We start from the raw sequence: 20,364 nt of genomic DNA, 5'->3' as shown, positions 1-20,364 counted from the left end.
CAATTTTCTTCTGAGAATCCATTTATTAGTGCACATATTTTGCTGAGACTGGAACTGCGGTTAGAAAATATGCCCTCTGCATCTTCCCCATACTCAAGCAAAGCAGAAGGTTGTTAGAAGCTTTGATAAGCTCCATGTTTGGACGTTTATCTTCAAACAGAGTGAACAAACAAAATAAACCAAAAATCCCACATAGCGGCACCTTAAGAGGAAAAAAAAACCCCAACATGTAGAAACACTCACATCGCTGAAGAGATGTTTCAAATTCTGAATTCTTTCAGAATCCGCTGTTTCAGTCACAGTTGTGTACTTGTCCTTGGTTTTGTGGAAATCCTCCTTGTATTTCACCTGTAAGATGAAAACTAGACTTAGTTACCTTGTTTCAGTTCCCAGAAGGAGCGCGGGGAGGGGGGGACTCACATCACTGGCGTTGAGAGCGCTCTGCACCGCGGTCACATAGACAGGAGTGTCAGTAACAACTCCAAAGTTCTGGAAATTCTCTTTTCCTGCAGCTGTGTATTTTATCTAAGGAAAGACAACAAACCACACCATTAATGCTGAAAATCCTGCCGGCCTTTCAAATCAGTCCCGCACAACTGAAGCCCAGGATTACGGCCCAGTTAAGACCAACTTCAGAAGTGATAGAAAAGAAATAGTACATGGTCAGTATGAAGTAAGGAATAATGAAAATGGCACATCACCATATAGCATCTAGCAGGCTAAGAGTACAATCGGCAAGGCAAGAGACATTATTTTCCACAAATACATGTCTCACTGAGGTATCTTGTGCACAGGGCAGCAAACAGGAAGACAAAGTGTTATCTTCTCGATGTTAAAAACCACAACCTTGCTGTCCTTCCATTCTCCTACATTTTCTACTCCCTTCAAGAACAAAAGGGATCATATCTCTACAGACAAAACTGTAAGAGTGTATCATAATAGTTTGAACAAAATATTTCTGATGTAATAGGAATTATATTATTGTGCTCTGGACTAGGACACGTGTCAGCACCAGTGAGTCATAAATGGACGAAAAAATCTTATAAATATTTACCTGTTTGAGGAAAACATACTTACCTGGCTCTGCAGGTCATATGCTTTTTTAGCATGTAGGATTTGTGGAGTATCCCAAACATAACACCCAAGTCCCTTCAGCCAATTTAAGTCATCCTTATACACCACCTATATGAAAGAAAAGAGTCTATTGAGTAAGGAAGAAATTCACCTTCTGTTTAAAGAAAGCTGCCTCTTTTTTTATAAATATTGAATATCTTCCACTTGTGCAAACTCAAAAAAATTTCCAGTTTACAAGGGAATAATAAATAACCAGACCATTAAAGTGTCCCAAAGAAAACAGCAATAATTCGGTTTTTGGTATGATGCTACTAAGCAATCTAAGACCATGGTTATTAATTTCATATTTAAATACTGTGGAAGATATTTGAAAGTGTTTTATATTTAAATACCTTAGAAAAAATTACATAAAAGGCTAACAAAATGTCAAACAAATAAATTGGAGACATACATCACTCAAAATTTCCTGGGCTCTTCTGGCTAGAATAACATCATGTTCTTCAGGTGAACAACTCCACTGGTGGAAGTAAGTTCGGTATTCGAGATCACTGAGGATATACTGGCACTTCTTGGCCAGCACGTGATTCATCATGTCACTTGGAATATGGACACGGGCTTTGGTGTCTTCGTAATTCTTTCTGTATGCCAACTGAAAAGGAAAGATTGGGGGAAAGGTGAGAAGAGGAATAGGGGTTTTCTGCGTCATTTTGACTCTAATAGGGTACAGGTTAGGGCCGAAGCTGAGACGTGCTTTCTGGATTTAGTGGCCAAGCTCCCACAGGATTCAATAGGATGAAATATTATCTCTGATATCAATCACCATGTATTGTGATGAGGTTCTACAAGGACAAGAATGACCTTCACTTGCAGATCTAACAGCTGGTGGGAAAATGAACAAGTCTTCAAGATAAATAAAGCCATATGCTACAAACATGCTTCGAATCTAGTTAAATCTCCTGTCTGAATGAAGACAGAATATCTGAGAGTATACTCACTTCATGCCATGCATGATATGCTGTATGTGCAGTGGTGATAACAGCAAAATATCTAATGTGGATTTACTTTTCCAGCTCCTCAATTCCTATTTTGGTTCAAAATGAACACTGCTTTTTTGTGTGTGAAGCAAAAGTATCCCAAGTCGTGTAATATATCTTATTGCTCAGATTCTTAAACTGAACCAGACAAGTTTTTTCCCTATTCTGATATGTCTAATAGCTAAACAAATCCCTTCTTAAGCTCCTAAATCATTTCAACTACTCAACCCACATACAAAATAACTATTGAGGAAACACAGACATGTTGAAAACAGCTCTACTGATGTTATTAAACACTGCATTATTTATGTTTAAATATGTTACACTAAAAAAAAGAAAACTAAAAATCCTACAGCAAGACTAATTCTGTCCTTACCGCGCTCCTTGTTTTCTGGAACGCCAGCGAGTGAACGACGCTGGGGAAATCACCGATCTCCTTCCCAGCCAGGTAATGGCCTTTCAGCTTCTCATATACTGCTTTGTATTTAAGCTGCAAAATATTCATGTAGAAATATTAAAGCTCATTCCAAGAACATGTAGGGAAAAAAGAGAAAGAGTGGAAAATTCCTACTAACCTCACTATTTATGTAGTTTGCATGTTTCGCTCCAACAAGCGGAATATATTTCTCATCCAAAGTGTAGCCAATGGGCTTGCTAACTTCCCAAGCCTTTTTATAAAGTTTCTAGACAAAGAGAACACATACAGGTTTACATGCCATGAAACCTGACTTTGCCATTTACACACATAAGGAATACGATTCCTTCACAGAGTTTTTCTTATTCCGTAAACTGTCCCAATGAAGTAAAGAGAGAACGTTCACTTTGAACCCTTCTTCAGTGTAAGGCAAACAGAATAAATGCTCCAATTCAGGCAGGTACTTGAGCACAAATCTGAGCTGATCTCTGCTTTCTTTACTATAGTTAGAATTCAACGTTTCTCATCCAAAGAGGGATAAAAATAATCAAAACGTAGATATGAGCTCTTGTTTAAAAGTGCAGTATGGAACTGGCATTGATCATTTTATAGTTACATGTTGAAATTGGGAAAAACCTCCAAGTAATACTATTGTTTATTGTAAGAGCATTAACTATGTAAATGACACTTTTCTAATACATCATATTTTGTTAAATATTAAATATTTTTACTCTCAGACTAAATCAAGTGCCTCGTACAAATGAACAGTCATTTACATTTTCAAAAAATAGAGTTTTCCCTTTAAAGTTAGTGACGCTACTCAAAAATAATTGCTTAATAGTGTCAATAATCTACCGCTTTCCTCTCTTATTAAAAAAAGAAATATAAATTTCATCAGTAGTCTAAGAAGATATTATTGGATGGAATTATAAAGTGGTTTTGTCACACAAATTCTACTACTACTACTACTGCTGCAGTTACTGCTTCCAAACACCACACAGCAGTGCTCAGTTCAATAGGGAAAGAAATTATCCCAATGATCTCAACTGGGAAAAAACAAAGAACAAAGAGCTTAAATAACTTTCCTGGTGCCACTCAGTAGAGTAATGACAGAAACAGAAATACAACAGCTTTCTGAGGTCTACCCAATGTTCTACTGCTTTCCAAATAAACTAATTAAAGCGCAGTTAGATATTTCTGGACTCTTACATCACTGTACAGTAAGGACATGTCTCTGGCGTGGTTCAGCGCTGGAGTATCATCAGACCCAATGTACTGGCCCTTCTCAAGGTTAAATGTTTCTTTGTATTTTATCTACAAAAGAAAACAAACACAATGTTAATTCCATAGGAGAAAGAAGTTATTCCCACTAGTCCATCTATTACAAGTAGACATTAATTTTGTGTTATATTAACATGTCTTCAGTAAGGTAAACCACTATAGTCCACAGGCAAGTGTCATCAGTCTGTCACACCACGAGACTCACACGGTGTTCTAGTGAAACTAACCGTACTGATCAGCAAACGCAGGTTCATAGCAACACCAAGAACTACCCCCAGCACTATACGACCAACTGCTGTTCACCAAGAACAGGGCTCAATTTTAACCTACTATTAGCAAAATCTATGTAAAATCTAAATAAGGGACATGCTGTACTTTTCTAGAGAAAAACGCAAAATTATTTTGCATAGCAATATTGTGTTGCTCATTTATATCACTTCTTACTGACGTTATTTACCCCAGTAAAACTCTATTATTAATGAATCATACACACAAAGCTAAACACAATATAGTTTAGCGAAAGCAATGAAGTCATCTACTAATTCTAATAACATAACAGTTTCTATTTTATAACAGTACATACATCACTCTGATTGACAGCGTTCATCCTTGCCAGAACAATGTCGGGAGTGTCAACCACACTGGTGTAATTGGAAAAGTTATCAAGGGCTTCTTTCGTATACGCTCTCTGCAAAGAGATGGAATTGTTCCTTAAACACCGTACATGAGAAAGAAGAGCTAATTGCATAACTGCTAAAATATTTTCTCTTACCTTATTTACCAGTTCTTGGGCATTCTTAACTTTCTTGTGTTCCACTGAATCCAGAGGAATCCACCCGCAGCCACGAAGCCATTCCAGATCAGATTTATAAATATTCTAAATCATAAGAGATATTAAAAAGGAGATCAATTATTTAATTCAGTATGACATTTTTCAGTTTTATGTGATACGGACAATATACTTCGACCAAACTAAGTGGAAATGACATAGTACGTATGTGCCATCACTCACATCACTTTGCAGGTCGTAGGCCTTCCTTGCCTGGATACAGTCATTCTGGTCAGGGTGGCACGTCCACTCACGCAGGTATTGGCGATACTCGGTATCGCTGACCAAGTTCTGACCGTCCTTCGCTGCTACAAGCGACACCATGTCCGGAGGGATGTGAACTCTGGACTTTGTCTTGTGGTAGTCCGATTTGTACAACCTGTCGTTCTGGATCTCGCCAGCGTGCTCGTACCACACCAGTTTTGGATCATCCCTCATACTGGGAACCCCAACGTAGTGACCTCTTTGTTTGACGTACTCAGCTTTGTATTTAAGCTGATAGAAGAGGGAGAAAGATGTATAAAATCAACACTGATTACATATTCTTTTTTAACCTGTGAACAGCTACGGTTGTGCCAACACAAAGAACAAATGAGACAGGGAGTTATCAATTGCAGTCTTCAGTTTTCAGTACATGACCAGAGAAAAATATGATACAAACAGTAATGTTACATTGTACAGTCCTTTCACTTCAAAAGATATCATTTTATAGATTAATATGCCACCATTTTTCAGTAAGCAGTATTTTCAACACAAGAGGAAAGCCTCATTAGCAAATGTTTGCTAATAAGTGCATTTGGCTTCAGTTTTGTAACAAATTATTTGAGACTGTCTGAAGACTGAAAATTTATTTAAGGTATTTACATCACAATGTTTTGATAAAATGTATGTTCAAACTAAGAGTCATGTAATAGTTTCAACATCTGTGATGCAAGAGTTTAAAGTGTAATGCGCATACCATCCTACAGTCTTTAGTGGAGAAAGCCTCCATAATATGCCAAAAAAGTGAAATCATAATATCACTTCAATTATTTAACATTTGTAAAACATGGAGCCACCTTAGTCAAATTAGAAAGGACTGTTTCTGGAGAAAGTGAAGGTGGAAAGGAGAATTTGACATTTCAGCACTGATATCTGTAAAACCCACAATAACAAAGATGTCTGAATTGTTTGGAGGACTGTGGACTTCATGGGTCATGAAAAGGCTACTGGATGTTACCTGTTGCAAGGCCTTTTACATTTCCAGGCTTGCAAGCACTTGCCTTCTTAATGTGATGAGAAAAGTTATTACCTCACTCTGGACATCACTGGAGCGTTTGGCATGAGAGATCTGCACAGTGTCAGGAGGTAGGAGGTAACCAGTGGCTTTTTCCTTCTCCCAGCTTTCCTTGTACAGATTCTGTGCAAAATTAAAGTGAAGAGGAATTCAACACTACTGTAATGATAATAATTGCCATATATATATATATAACCTGTATTAAAGTGTAAGGATGACGTCTTCATTTAGCATGTTCTTTATAAGGTAAATTTTTTCTTGAAAGAGTTCTGAATGTGAGTAGAAACTGTCAGGGAGAGGTCACATACCTGGTTGAGAATTCTGGCTGCCTCTCGGGCCATATCCAGCTGTGGTGTGTCTGTTAGAGTATAATTTGTCTTAGCCTCATTCCATTCTTTGTGGTATTTAATCTAGAACAGAGAAAGAAATGATTGCCTTGCAGCACCATCAGAAAATTGGGAAAACGTAACACCAATCCTCTATTTTATGCATGAAACAATGTATAAAACCCTCAACTGGCAACGCTATTAGACATGACACATTAAATATATATATCCAAATGGGTATTTTTTTTAAGAAAGGAGACCATACAAGACAAGAAATGACAAAATTTCTCAGAGAAAAATTTTAAAACTTGTTCCAAGGCAGCTGGATGGACAGGGAGGAATCTTCAGAAGTCAAAGTTCATCTTTATGTCATATGCTCACAGAATTCCCAGAGTCTGATCAAGAATTCTTCTGCATTTTTTTTCAAGATAAAAGAAATATCCTTTTAAAGACAAAATCCCACCATGTAAATACATAGAGCAAGTTAACAGCCCAAAAACATGATAGCAAACTTACATCACTAAGAATTTCAGTGCCCTTCTTTGCTGTGACATAATCAACTCTGTCCGTCACTGCGGTAAATGGAAGAGTTTCGGCTTTTGTACGGTACTTTCTCTATACAAGAGAAAAGATGAACAGTCAGATTATACTGGGATATTTTATAGCTAACACAGCAATTCTGAATCCATAGGCAAGACAAGAAAGTTTACATGGAAAGAAAAACTCTCCATACACAACAAAGACTGTGGAAATACTCCAGTTCTATTTTTTATTTGAGAAAATTTCAATGCATTTAACCATTAAAAATACTTTAAATTACAAATACCCTTAAGAAAATTTTAGTATGGAAAAACATTTTGTTACCTCATTCAAGAGATCTCCAGCGTATTTGACATGGTTGAGTCCAACTGAATCATTTGGCAGCCATCCAATCCCCCGCAGCCACTCTAAATCAGCTTTGTAAACAGCCTGGGAAAACAAAATTGGGTCCATGCTGTTAGCTACAGCTCCCTGTACATTCCAGCACGATTCAGAAATAACAGCACTTCCATCCATTTAAAGGACAGCAGTAATTCCAACACGAGCACTACATCTGAATTCACCACACTTCAAACTTGATAATATAGAACAGCGGCACATACTTTGCATTCCTAATAAAGAGCAAAGCCACTTCACTGAATTGAGCAGAAGATTCCCACTCCCTAGAGCAGAAGTGCACTAATACAGTAATAAGTTAAGTTTTCACGTTGACTTACATCACTCTGAAGATCATAGGCTTTCTTAGCGTGTATGACATCGTTCTGGTCTGGAAGACAGATCCACTGCCGCAAGTAGTGCCGGTAATCAACATCACTGACCAGAGACTGCCCGTGTTTGGCTGACAGGATGGACAGCATGTCCACTGGGAGGTGGCACTGCGTCTTCCACTTGGCAAAGTGTTTCTTGTACTCAAGTTCACTCTGAACTTTGCCTATGCCGAGGGCAAACTCAATTTTCGTATCTGCTTTTGCATTGGGAACTCCAACATAATGTCCTTTTTGCTTCTCGTGTTCCAGCTTGTATTTATACTGGGTAAAGGGCAAAGACCACCGTTACTAACAGTTACTACAAAATAGCTCTTAAAGCACGTGAAGAACTAGATGCCTCTTTTGGCACTTACATCACTAGCAATTTCTCTAGAAGCTTTGGCTGCCTTGATGGGGATTGCGTCTGCTCTCAAATCATAACTCTTCTTCACCTCATCCCAAGATTCTTTATACAGTTTCTGAAAAGACAGTAAAATGTCACACATAGTCTAAATACTCCAGAGTTTGCCATTAAAGAAATACATAGTTTACTGTCATTTGTTCACTGAAATACCATGAGATAGTCTTGTGCATCACTCCTGCTCCTTAGCGTAAGCACTGCTGCAAACCTCACCGCCTTTCACACACGTACAGCACCTGCAACACCAGCTTTGCAACCTCCACTGCATGGAGGGGTGTTGGTAAAAGTTTAGAAAATATTTCTTTGCCTCGGGTTCTCGTCCGCTGCAACAAAATATTTTCTCAAAGGTGCATGATATTAATAATTTTTTAAGAGCGGTGTGCAAGCATTTATTTAAAAATATCTAAATACTTTAATAACTACTCAGTAGAGGGAAGGGAATGTTGCCAAGTCCTGTATGAGGACAGACTTTAATGAGATTCATGTGACTTAGTCTTTCTAGGTAGCATCTTAGAACATTAAAATTCACAGGATAGACATACTACTATATAGAAATGTAGAAAATAGAATGATAAGCATACCTGGCTATAATTAGCAGCGTTAGCCCTGGCTAGGTTGATTTCAGGTGTGTCTGGCATAATATGGACCATAGTCTTGTCCTTTTCCCAGGCTTCTTTGTATTTTGGCTGTTAAAATAATTCATTTTATGATATTGTAATCGTGGAATTTCACTTGTCAGTAACATAAAATTCCATAAAAATCTCCTGAATTATCATCTCTAAAAAATAAAATGTCTGGAAAAGCTTTAAACTTGACTTAAAATCTCACTGATCAATTTTATATTTTAGCTGTGAGATTTCTCTTTAACTGTTTCTAGCCTCAAAATAACTTTAAGAAAATTGTAACGTACAATGCTGAGTTGCTCGGCATTGGTTTTAGCTAGAACGACCTCTGGAGAATCAACAATGCTGGTGTATTTCACGCTGTCGATAGGTGTACGATACACGTTGTCACTCAGGAGATCCTGGGCAGCCTTCACTCTCTTGACCTCTGGAGAGTCGTTAGGCAGCCAGCCAATTCCACGCAGCCATTCTAGGTCTGACTTATAGACCACCTATATGAGACAGTGAGAAAAGGAAAACGCTGTCTTTAAAATGACCGCCTTAGTTATTTTAAATGATACAAGAGCAGAAAATGCCAAATTAGCTAGAGCTAGATTGATCCTTTTTAGATACACGAGATGTTCAGTGCCGTAAGTAAAATACAATCTGGGAACCAGGTTTTAAGTATTGCATTTCTTAAACAATACCTTCTAAACCTTGTGAAGTTAAATGAAGGGGAAACAACTGAACAGAACTACCGTGATGAGTATTAAGATCTTAAGAGTGTCCTTGTCCTCTCAAAAATACTTATTCCTCTAGTCACTTCAACGATTTACAAGTCCAAAGAAAAACCCCAATCTGTCCACCACAAAACTTCACAAATAGTAGAAGAAAAAAGTTGTAGAGGTAACGAGGACTAGAGCTAACTGGCATAACGCCTGAAGCAGTATCATTATCTAAGCTTTAATCGAGCAGATCCTTCAGCAAGGAACACGAATCTCACCTCCAAAGCTCATAACTGAACCAGAGGAAGAATGACTGATGTTGAATGATAAGCCACAAAGCCAAATCAGGAAATCAGCTGCACTGACTCCTCCTGCTTTGCAATCAGCCACTAAAATATCTTACCTGCTTTCTTACACAGTTTTCTTGCAATTAAATAAGTTTTCAAGTTGACTCTGATAAGCAGGAGTAAGAAAAGCCACCTGATTCTAAAGTAGCAAACATGTTATTCCCTAAGTCCCATCAAAGTAAGAAATACAATCCTTCATGCTCTCCAAATCACAGTACTCCAAAAGCTGATGTAGCACAGCAGATACCAACTAAGGCTTCGAAAAAATTCAGAGGTAGTACCAATACTTTTTGAAGGATGAAAAAGAGAAAATAAAAGCAGTAACAAAAAATATCTGAAGAAAACAGTCTAAAGTCTTTGTGATTGTATAAAATCAAACCATAAAAATAAGGTTATAATGTATTAAATAGCAAGAGCAGCATCTCTTATACCAAATCTGTACACATACATCACTCTGGAGGTCGTAGGCCTTCCTGGCGTGGATCACATCGTTCTGGTCGGGCAGGCAGATCCACTGGTGAAGGTACTGGCGGTAGTCCACATCGCTCACCAGGCCCTGGCACTCCTTGGCCGCCTGCAGCGACATCGCGTCCACCGGGATGTGCACCTGGGCCTTGGAATCGTGGTACGCCTTCTTGTAAAGGCGGTCGTTCTGCAGCTGCATGGCCCGCGCCGCCAACACCAGCTTGGGGTCATCCTTGGCAGACGGGCACCCGATGTAGTGGCCTTTCTCCTTCTCGTGCGTTTCCTTGTACTTGTACTACAAGTGCAGAAACAACGTAAGCAGCCACACTTCGCTCACCTGAGAGTGACTAACAAATAAAAGCCTTTCAGCTTCCTAAGCTGTCAGCCTAGATCTGAACTTCGCAGAGTTCTGCTGAGCCAGACACAGGCAGGGGCAGACACAGCAAGCACACGACAAGGAGCCTGTACCTCACTAGCGATGTCTCTGGAAGCCTTGGCGTGTTTGATGGGAATGGCATCAGCTCTTATGTCATAGCTTTTCGCCTTGGCCTCATCCCAGGCCTTCTGATAATGTTTCTGCAAAGAAAATTAATCACCCTTGTTACATGCCGTCAACATTCTCTGGTACAAATACCTTTTCTTAGAATACACTCTAGAAGAGCAATTATCATAATATAATTTCATAATATTTCACACAGACAATTATTCTATTCTCTTACATTGCTGATGTTGAGAGCATTGGCTTTGGACTGCAGCATTACAGGGGTATCGGAGGGTATGGAAATCTGCGTCTTATCTTTATCCCAGGTTTCACGATACAAGCGCTAAGGAGAAAGGAAGCAGAATAACATTTCACTACAGTGTCAACATGGGAAAAAAACCACCAACAGTATTCTGTGGTCATTCTGATTTGAATTAGTTGCCAACTAGTCCTTCCCATGGTAGAAATTCTAGTTTCTACCATGAGAAAAATAAATGCCATCACATAAATGAAAAGTAAGTGAAAGGTAAGCTTACGTCACTGAGCTGCAAAGCATTGATCTTGGCCTGGACAACGTCTGGCGTATCAGTAATGCTGGTGAACTTCAACTCGTCCGGCCGTGTGCGGTACAACCTGTCATTCAGGATTTCCTGGGCTTTCTTTGCTTTCACCACATCCACAGAACCTTCTGTCAACCAGCCGATGCCACGCAACCATTCCAGGTCTGACTTGTACACATTCTACAAAAAAAAACCCCTAGGGTTATTGACACTGCAGCAGCAACGCCACATTCAGAGAAATTTTGTACGAGGTTTTCCCCAAGCTCCTTCGCTTCCAGTCCCACAGCAGGCAGTCAATGAGACTGCAGTGTGCCAGGTCCTTCCCACACACGGCTAAGCCCCTGCTTCAAATAGCAAAGAAATTACTGGTCTTTTAAAGATACTTCCTACATGCAGACCAGTGGTGTAATCTGCAGGCAAACATCCTGCAGCAAACCAAAAACCCAGCAGAAATATATGTTACGTTTCCCTTCCATGTGAACTGCCCAGAATACTTCTGGCCCCCAAGCCGAAAACACTACTGATCTGGAAGGGATCATCCAGATGAATTCAAATAAACACAGCAGGGCTCACTGCAGGCTCATGAACATGCACTTGAAAGGACATTTGCCCCGTCACTAACAAGCAGAGCCTCACATGCCTGCCATGAAGCTTTGCTACAGTTACTCACATCACTCTGGAGGTCGTAGGCCTTCCTGGCGTGGATCACATCGTTCTGGTCGGGCAGGCAGGTCCACTGGTGAAGGTACTGGCGGTAGTCCACATCGCTCACCAGGCCCTGGCACTCCTTGGCCGCCTGCAGCGACATCGCGTCCACCGGGATGTGCACCTGGGCCTTGGAATCGTGGTACGCCTTCTTGTAAAGGCGGTCGTTCTGCAGCTGCATGGCCCGCGCCGCCAACACCAGCTTGGGGTCATCCTTGGCAGACGGGCACCCGATGTAGTGGCCTTTCTCCTTCTCGTGCGTTTCCTTGTACTTGTACTACAAGTGCAAAAAGAAGTATTACAAGAAATAGCGAATCTGGGATTAATTTCCCATCATTTCTTATTGCTACTGATCAAAAATATAATTTTTAATGTTATGAAATATACTCAATTAGAGTTCAGAAATGCTTAACGCATTCTTGTCTCACAGCTTTTGCTGATTTTTATTCCATAGCCGCTGTTTATTTTTATCGTAGTCTATTATTTTCTAATATCTGCTTATTGTCAGGATTTATAATTCAGTGTTCCTTTTGGAAACTGTTACCCATTTTCTTTCTGCAGTGAATTCTTTGTTAGTGGGCTTTCCAGAGAAATCTGATACACTGCGGTTGTGTTGTACCTAGTTCATTTCTTCATTCTTGCTTCTCAAGCTAACTGAAAATAAATGGAAAGGAAGAACATACATCACTCGCAATATCTCTTGATGCCTTCGCACTTCGGATTGGAATTGCATCAGCTCTCATGTCATAACCCTTCTTTTTGGCCTCTTCCCAGGCCTGCGTATAAAGTTTCTGCACAGAAGACAGAAAATGGCTTCTCAGTATTCTGAATGACAGAATTTCTACATTTCATCATTTTTTCTTAAAATGTTAATGAACGCGTGTGTTAGAAGATCTTTACGGTTAAAGAAATGCTTACTTAATTTCTGGATTTCCATTACTTTAGTAAACGTTTAAATGTTCTTACATTGCTAACGTTAGCTGCATTGGCCTTCGCTAACAATATTGTTGGCGTATCAGGCATGACATGAATTGACTTTTTGTCCGCATCCCAGGCTTCTGTGTACAAACGCTAGGAGAGAGGAAAACACAGTCCTTTAAAAGCTTCTTTATGTGTGTCATGATGGACAGAGTGCAAATTTGAAAGCAGTAGTTAACAAAAATATATCCATGATATAAAGGAAAAGTAATCTTGAAGCAGAACAAGATATATATATATATAAGCAAACTAATACATTTGTCCAAAAAAGCACTCTAGAAACTGCAAATTCAAGCAACCTTTAAACACCCTGACATAGTAAAGCTTCTCACTGAGCAGCTCAAGAAGGAAATGTTGTCCTTTCTCACTATTTTTCCTCAATTGGCAGAGCAACCGATTGATTTAAGATTGATGTAGAAGGAAAACTGTATTCAGTCTTCTGCCACATCTGTATGAGCTGTCTGACTGATGTTTCTTAACAAAGCTCAGGAGTAGGCACTTTGTGACTTCCATCCCTCAGGCTGAGCTGAATTGCAGAAGCTTCACTTGCAGAGAACATGAGCTGTTTTCCCAGAAGTTGTTCATCACGCAGTGGGACATTCAGTCAACAATACATCACTACAGCAGCTGCAGTAAAAGCCTCAATATTCTGCTCCATCCCATCTTACAGCCACATCTGGACATCCCTCACACTTGCCAGAACATCATTTCTGCAAATTTCACACTATTGTCTAAGAACTGCCCAAAAAAATCGGCCTGTTCTGCCTGAGATGAGCTGTGTACAGTGAAACAGCATTAACCAAAGAGAAAAAACATACCAAACAAACACCTAAAAACAAGATTTCAGCTGTGATGGAAGAGGGAAATTCAGTAAAATTTCTAGTATTACTATTGAAAAATAAGTGATTTTGGCAATTTTTTTTTTCTAGCCATTTTTCCTACGTGTTCAGTTCAGACAGAGCGCTGAGATAAGAGCTTTCCTGTGCAAAGGCTGAATTTGGACATTCATTTTCTTTAAGTGCACAAAGTGTTTAGTCTTATTTTGTATTTTTTGCCCCATGAACAAGTTCTATAATACCAGTGGTTTTGAGAAAATAAAAGAAACCTCACCTTGTTCATTATCTCAGCATTTTGCTTGGCTAAGACCATGGCCAAAGAGTCTGTCACACTAGTAAATTTAATTTGGTCTGGTGGCTGCCGATACTTCCTGTCACTCAGGATTTCTCCAGCTTTCTTTGCTTTCTCAACATCCATGGAACCAATAGGAACCCATCCAATACCTCTCAGCCATTCCAGGTCGGATTTATAAACAGCCTGAAAGAATTGAAAGTTTGTTATACGTGTGCTAATGTGATCAGATATTATAATAATTATAAATAAGCATGTCTTAGTCTATAAAACAATCGTACATATTTCTGCATAGTAGCAGGATATGGCTTGAAAAGTGATGGTTATTTCTGAAGTTTAGTAAAATAATTATTTAATAACAAAAGGAATAGAGTTATTGAAGAGCTCCACAAACATAAGAGTTAACACACAAATTACAGCCTAAACTATGTACTGAGAAAATAAAATTAAACATACATTTGATCACAGAACATTAAACATTTCACCTCCATCAACATGTGTGATGCGAGCGACTGAGGCATATTATGTATCTTTTAAAAATTACACCATACAAGACCCGGTATTTTAATGATGTATAACAAATTCAGTGATTTACTCACATCACTCTGCAGATCGTAGGCCTTCTTGGCATGGATAACATCGTTCTGGTCCGGCAGACAGATCCACTGATGCAGATAGTGGCGGTAATCAATGTCACTGACCAGCTCCTGACATTTCTTGGCCAATACGATGCCCAGCATGTCCACGGGGCTACTGAAGTGAGTCTTGGTCTTCTCAAAGGCTTTCTTGTACTCCCTGTCACTCTGGATCTTGGCCACGTGCATTGACCACATCATCTTTGGATCATCCTCTATGTTACGGGCCCCGATGTGGTGGCCGAGCTGCTTGCGATAGCCTTCCTTATACTTGTACTGAAATAAAGTATATTCATATTCACACGGTATATTTGTAAATTAATAAGTAATTCACACAATTTAACATAGTAATTGATATTTTGTTTAGAGAAATATATGATTTAGATCTTTCTACTGTTCTACTAATTTTCACATAAAAAGGCTTTCTGCTACAGATATCATTATCTCTGATTTTTTATATATCACACTTTCAATTAACCAAACATTTAATGTCACATACTTAATAACAAGTTTGATATTTCATATTCTTTTAACTTTAAAATGTAAAGATTAACTTGTTTTAAAAGCTTATTACAAAAGATTTTGCTGATGATGGTTTGAGTTGGTCTTAATATGAATAGTTTAAATATCAATCTGGATAGAAAAATGAGAAGCACAGAAAACTCTCATCCTGTGTCTCTTAGTGATGTTTCCTTATCCCAGAAGCAAAATAGTCTGTCATACTCTCTGCCTTATTTTCTTGTTTTTCTATTCAGAGATCTTGAATTTCAATATGATACTTCAACAAAACAACTTTTTCCTCAGGGAAAGACAACAATTTAGAACTTTTAGAACTGATTTACTAACATATATTTTGGAGAGTGATTTTCAAGTATTTCAATCACTGGATTTCAGTGTTTGCTATTCTATAAAGCTGAGATATTACAACAACAAACAACGGAAGAAACATTCTGCTTCTTTTCCATTCCCAAATCCATAGAGACATGACAAGGAAACCTGCTTACATCGCTGGCGATCTCTCTGGAGGCTTTGGCAGCTTGAATAGGAATGGCATCAAAACGCAAATCATGACCCTTCTTCTTGGATTCCTCCAAAGCCAGTTTGTACATTTTCTGTGAGAAAAACATTCACATTTTTGTTTCAAAAACAAAATTACACTTCAGTAAAGTATGTCTGTCTAATGTAACAAATCAAATCCCTATGTAATACTATTAATGTTCAAATAACTTAAATATTTGAATACAGCTCCGTCCACTCTAGAAAATAAAACTATGGAGATTTCAAAGGTCTTGTTAATTGTATTGTAGATGCTTGGAAACTGGAAATCGTTTAGAATATTCCTTTCTTTGCCTTACCTAAAAGTTAGATTATTTATTTCCATACCCTGCTATAGAAATTTCTTGTTCATGGCAGATAATGTATTTTAAAAGGCCTATTAGATACCCAGGAGGTAAACTATAGCAAAAGAACAACTCTGATGTTAGCAGTGGAGCTGTCAATTTGCGAAACTAAACAACTTGACAATATAATAACATTAATTAAAACTCAGAGATTACAAAATTGTACTTGTGAGAAATCCTTTCATTCTCTCACCTCCTCAGTTTCACTCACCTGACTGTAGTTTAATTGGTTTTGTTTAGCTAGCAGGATCTCTGGTGTGTCAGGCATGACATGAACCATGGTCTTATCTTTATTCCACGCTTCAGTGTATAAACGCTAAGAAAGAATAAAGCAGAGATTAATATTGCATTCCAAAACAAGTTAATATCTCATTAATTGGTTAAAACACGTAGCAGGTAAAATTATAGGACATAGAGCATGGATAAATGGTTATGTATTTGATCAGGTAGCAATATCATTATCAAAAAGACAATTTATCTGAAGAAATTTAACAACACTTAGAAAACTGCCAGATTACTTAAGAACAATGAATAAACAAAAGCATTATTACCGCTCACCGCACAGACACGTCAAATAAAAGATTAAAATACAATATGCAGAATATCATGACAAAGCTGACTCTTCCACTACATTGTCTAACAGCTTTGACTGAAGTAAACAGCGCACACATTTGAAAATACAGTGTCTCCAAACTTCAGCATTACACGTGATCATCATATTTCTAGACGTGTCTCCAGGGTTTAGGCAGAGGCTGCTGATGTGTCATCTAATTGAGTCAAGACTGACCTTGTTCATCGTCTCTGCGTTCTGCTTGGCTAAGACCATCTCGACAGAATCAGGGACACTGGTAAATTTGATTGTGTCCGGATGCTGACGGTAGATTTTATCACTCAAGATCTCTCCTGCCTTCTTGGCTTTTTCAACCTCCAAGGAACCAACTGGGACCCAACCAACGCCCCGCAGCCATTCCAGGTCAGACTTGTAGCAGTTCTATTCCAAAAAAATACACATTATTCTAATAATAATGATGCAATTCACCTGATGCATCTTTGCACAGTTAAGTAACATCATTATCAACTTTTAATTCAAATAAATTCAAAATCTTGAAGAAAATATTCAAAAACTAAGTGCATTTCATCTACATTAAGAGTGAAACCATTATCCAAGTTTCACAGAATGGCAAATGATAAACAGCCCAAATTCTGCAATTACAGAATTTAATTTAAATATCAATTAGTTACTATATCTTATTGGAAATATGAGTTTCAATTAGCCATAAAACTTAAAAATATATGTTCCAAATCTGGTTTTATTACATTGGTATGTGATGGCCTGGCCCAATGTTAACTACATGCCTCACCAAAACTTAAATCAAAACGAGCTTACATCGCTCTGCAGATCGTAGGCCTTCCTGGCATGGATAACATCGTTCTGGTCCGGCAGACAGATCCACTGATGCAGATAGTGGCGGTAATCAATGTCGCTGACCAACTCTTGGCATTTCTTGGCCAATACGATGCCCAGCATGTCCACAGGGCTACTGAAGTGAGTCTTGGTCTTCTCAAAGGCTTTCTTGTACTCCCTGTCACTCTGGATCTTGGCCACGTGCATCGACCACACCATCTTCGGATCATCCTCTATGTTACGGGCCCCGATGTGGTGGCCGAGCTGCTTACGATAGCCTTCCTTATACTTGTACTGAAATATAAATCAAGATATTAAATTTCTATATCACTTCTAATATCAGCTACTCATATTAAATATTTCTAATAATAAACACTCCAAACCTCTCTGTTAGCTACAGCCAAAGAAAGCAAACTCTCAAAGCAATTCTCAGCAAACTCTCAAAGCAATTCTGGGGCTGATAACACGGATTCCCAGCTTTTTGGGTTTTTTTGAGATTTGAATTAGAATGCTAAATAGAGATTTTTAAATAAGTTTTTTTATAAACTAGAAACCTATTTACTAATATTAGTGAGAGAAACTCCTCTACTTATTAAATATAATTAATCCTTACTAAATAAAATGCTACACATACTATGGATATTTAATTAGAGATAAAGGTTTATGAGCTATAAAATAAACATAATAGCAGCTTCATAATGCACTTGTTCTCAACATTAAATTTTTACAATTAAGTCTTTGAACATATATAAAAATTTTCTTCCAAAAATCTATTACTTGAGATTACATTTTAATTGAAACCCCCTGTACAGAACCCAGCTGACGACTTCTAGGTGTCAGAAGTCGCATGTCACACACAAAGGAACAAAAAAGTAGCTTCTTACATCACTGGCAATCTGCCTGGACGCTTTGGCAGCTTGGATGGGGATCGCATCACTCCTCAAATCATAGCCTTTCTTTTTTTCTTCTTCCATGGCCTGTTTGTAGAGTTTCTAAGTGAAGAATTAACAATGGGATTAACGTGAGTACATTCCAGAGATAGCATTCTATGCCAAACTGCTTGCAAATAGAATAGATTTTAAAAACTGTGTTACGATTTATTCTAACCCAGCTTTATTTCACTTTCTTAACTCAAAGCCAGATCAGTAGCTGATACAACTTCATATCAAAGGACGATCTTTGTTAAATACATTAGCTAACCATTATTTCCTTTCAATATTTTCGATAACATAAGATTGACTACAATTTTAGAGATAAACTATTCTTCTGTACGAGTGGAGTCAAACTCCCTTTTTAGAGCCATCTGGTGCTGGTTGTGAATTTATTTGCCTAAACTAACGTTGAACACTGGGATCACTGCTCTTTAGAATTGTGCTGGACATTACCTTTTTGGGATTTCCAACGTTGGAATTAATCTATGTTGTCCTTTCCCAACAACATGCACACTGACAGACATTGCTCCCAAAAATTCACTAGAAACACAGTTTCTCGTGGAATTGATTCTCAATAGTGCTCACTGCTGTGTGCATGCACTACTGTACAAATATCCAAATGACGTTTTTAAAGTCACAATTTTGAGGGGGAGATATTGGGGGTTATTTAAAGAAATTGATGGTATCTGGATTAGGTTTATCAGAATAGCGATGATCCAGCCCTCGAACAGAGCAGTTCCATTTGGAGAGCTCACGCACTCACCAAACTGTAGTTCTGGCTGTTCTGTTTTGCCAGGATGATTTCAGGTGTGTCCGGCATTACGTGGATTTGTGTCTTGTCTTTCTCCCAGGCCTCAGTATACAAACGCTGCAGGAGAAATAATGTATGTTAAAGAGGGGAAAAACAGTGACACTTGGAGATCTCCTAAAACAGAAGAATTACAGATCTGTACTCCAGGTTCAGCCAAAAAAAATCCTTATTGCTTGTATAGCAATGAGATTTTTTATATTCATTCCTCTACATACTTAATGTCCAGGTTAAGAATTAGTAACAGAGAAAGAATTCTGAAAAAAAAAAAGCAGTTTAGAAATAAGGCTAAAATGCTAATTAGAAACACAGAGATTTAAACTCTAAGAAAATGGCCTGTTTGAAAGAAGAAAAGGCTTTATTGACATAAATAGGATTGAGATCAGGGCCACAGATTCAGAAAAACTCATTTTAAGTACTATGCTGAATTGTTTAAAATATGGATGTTTCAAGGACTGACCTAAACCAAGTAGTTTATCAATTATGAGATTACTAGATAAACTTGGTAAATTATTAGATTTCTTAAACAAATCACTATATTAAAAATCAGTGGAACTTCGGTAGCACATTACTAGATAAACAGTAGAGTAGGTGGAAAGCTTCACAACTGATAACTCCAATTTTACTCTGCAACTTGGAAGACATTCTTGTATTAGGATTTGCTGAAAATAAATTATCTGTTGATGACCAAGAATATAACTTGCACTTTTAAACCCTCGCTGTGCTGAAATCTCACACAGCAACCACACGTCTGTTCTTCTAGACGTGTTTCCAGGGTTTAGGCAGAGGCTGCTGATGTGTCATCTAATTGAGTCAAGACTGACCTTGTTCATCGTCTCTGCGTTCTGCTTGGCTAAGACCATCTCGACAGAATCAGGGACACTGGTAAATTTGATTGTGTCCGGATGCTGACGGTAGATTTTATCACTCAAGATCTCTCCTGCCTTCTTGGCTTTTTCAACCTCCAAGGAACCAATTGGGACCCAACCAATGCCCCGCAGCCATTCCAGGTCAGACTTGTAGCAGTTCTATTACAAAATACAAAGAGAGCTGTCTCATTAATATTGCCAGTTAACCATTTCATGTATACCATGCAATTAACGCTTACTTTCTGTAAGTTACCTTACTCCTAGTTCAATCTGCAAACAATCTCTGAAAGCAACCTACATTCAGCCCCTCTATCTGTCTTCAAGAGTTATCATGCACCCAATAACATGCTGGGGAATGGTCAAAGAGTAATGGGACTAAAAC

At 38.3% G+C, this 20,364-nt stretch overlaps 1 protein-coding gene across 29 annotated transcripts in view; it reads right to left on the bottom strand.

Annotated features, from left to right (window-relative positions):
• NEB (nebulin) overlaps positions 1-20,364 on the bottom strand; it is a 116,148-nt gene that overhangs the window by 44,904 nt on the left and 50,880 nt on the right. For 28 of the 29 annotated variants that reach the window (XM_065070178.1, XM_065070148.1, XM_065070151.1 and 25 more), the window contains exons 60-93: positions 19,938-20,141; positions 19,069-19,173; positions 18,258-18,365; positions 17,356-17,667; positions 16,756-16,959; positions 16,180-16,284; positions 15,573-15,680; positions 14,533-14,844; positions 13,916-14,119; positions 12,794-12,898; positions 12,511-12,618; positions 11,793-12,104; positions 11,099-11,302; positions 10,801-10,905; positions 10,550-10,657; positions 10,065-10,376; positions 8,853-9,056; positions 8,524-8,628; positions 7,896-8,000; positions 7,492-7,803; positions 7,100-7,204; positions 6,752-6,850; positions 6,218-6,319; positions 5,925-6,032; positions 4,817-5,128; positions 4,577-4,681; positions 4,388-4,492; positions 3,733-3,837; positions 2,684-2,791; positions 2,485-2,598; positions 1,526-1,723; positions 1,078-1,182; positions 421-525; positions 244-348 (exon numbers count right to left, since the gene is read on the bottom strand). In XM_065070178.1, the coding sequence (XP_064926250.1) occupies positions 244-348; positions 421-525; positions 1,078-1,182; positions 1,526-1,723; positions 2,485-2,598; positions 2,684-2,791; positions 3,733-3,837; positions 4,388-4,492; positions 4,577-4,681; positions 4,817-5,128; positions 5,925-6,032; positions 6,218-6,319; positions 6,752-6,850; positions 7,100-7,204; positions 7,492-7,803; positions 7,896-8,000; positions 8,524-8,628; positions 8,853-9,056; positions 10,065-10,376; positions 10,550-10,657; positions 10,801-10,905; positions 11,099-11,302; positions 11,793-12,104; positions 12,511-12,618; positions 12,794-12,898; positions 13,916-14,119; positions 14,533-14,844; positions 15,573-15,680; positions 16,180-16,284; positions 16,756-16,959; positions 17,356-17,667; positions 18,258-18,365; positions 19,069-19,173; positions 19,938-20,141 (5,418 nt within the window). The remainder of the gene's footprint in view (positions 1-243; positions 349-420; positions 526-1,077; positions 1,183-1,525; positions 1,724-2,484; positions 2,599-2,683; positions 2,792-3,732; positions 3,838-4,387; positions 4,493-4,576; positions 4,682-4,816; positions 5,129-5,924; positions 6,033-6,217; positions 6,320-6,751; positions 6,851-7,099; positions 7,205-7,491; positions 7,804-7,895; positions 8,001-8,523; positions 8,629-8,852; positions 9,057-10,064; positions 10,377-10,549; positions 10,658-10,800; positions 10,906-11,098; positions 11,303-11,792; positions 12,105-12,510; positions 12,619-12,793; positions 12,899-13,915; positions 14,120-14,532; positions 14,845-15,572; positions 15,681-16,179; positions 16,285-16,755; positions 16,960-17,355; positions 17,668-18,257; positions 18,366-19,068; positions 19,174-19,937; positions 20,142-20,364) is intronic. The other variant, XM_065070172.1, reaches the window with a different exon arrangement.

This window comes from Columba livia, chromosome 7 (assembly GCF_036013475.1).
Source record: "Columba livia isolate bColLiv1 breed racing homer chromosome 7, bColLiv1.pat.W.v2, whole genome shotgun sequence".
Taxonomy (NCBI): Eukaryota; Metazoa; Chordata; class Aves; order Columbiformes; family Columbidae; genus Columba; species Columba livia.
The sequence above is the reverse complement of the archived record's forward strand: the minus strand, read 5'-3'. Positions and strand labels throughout refer to the sequence as shown.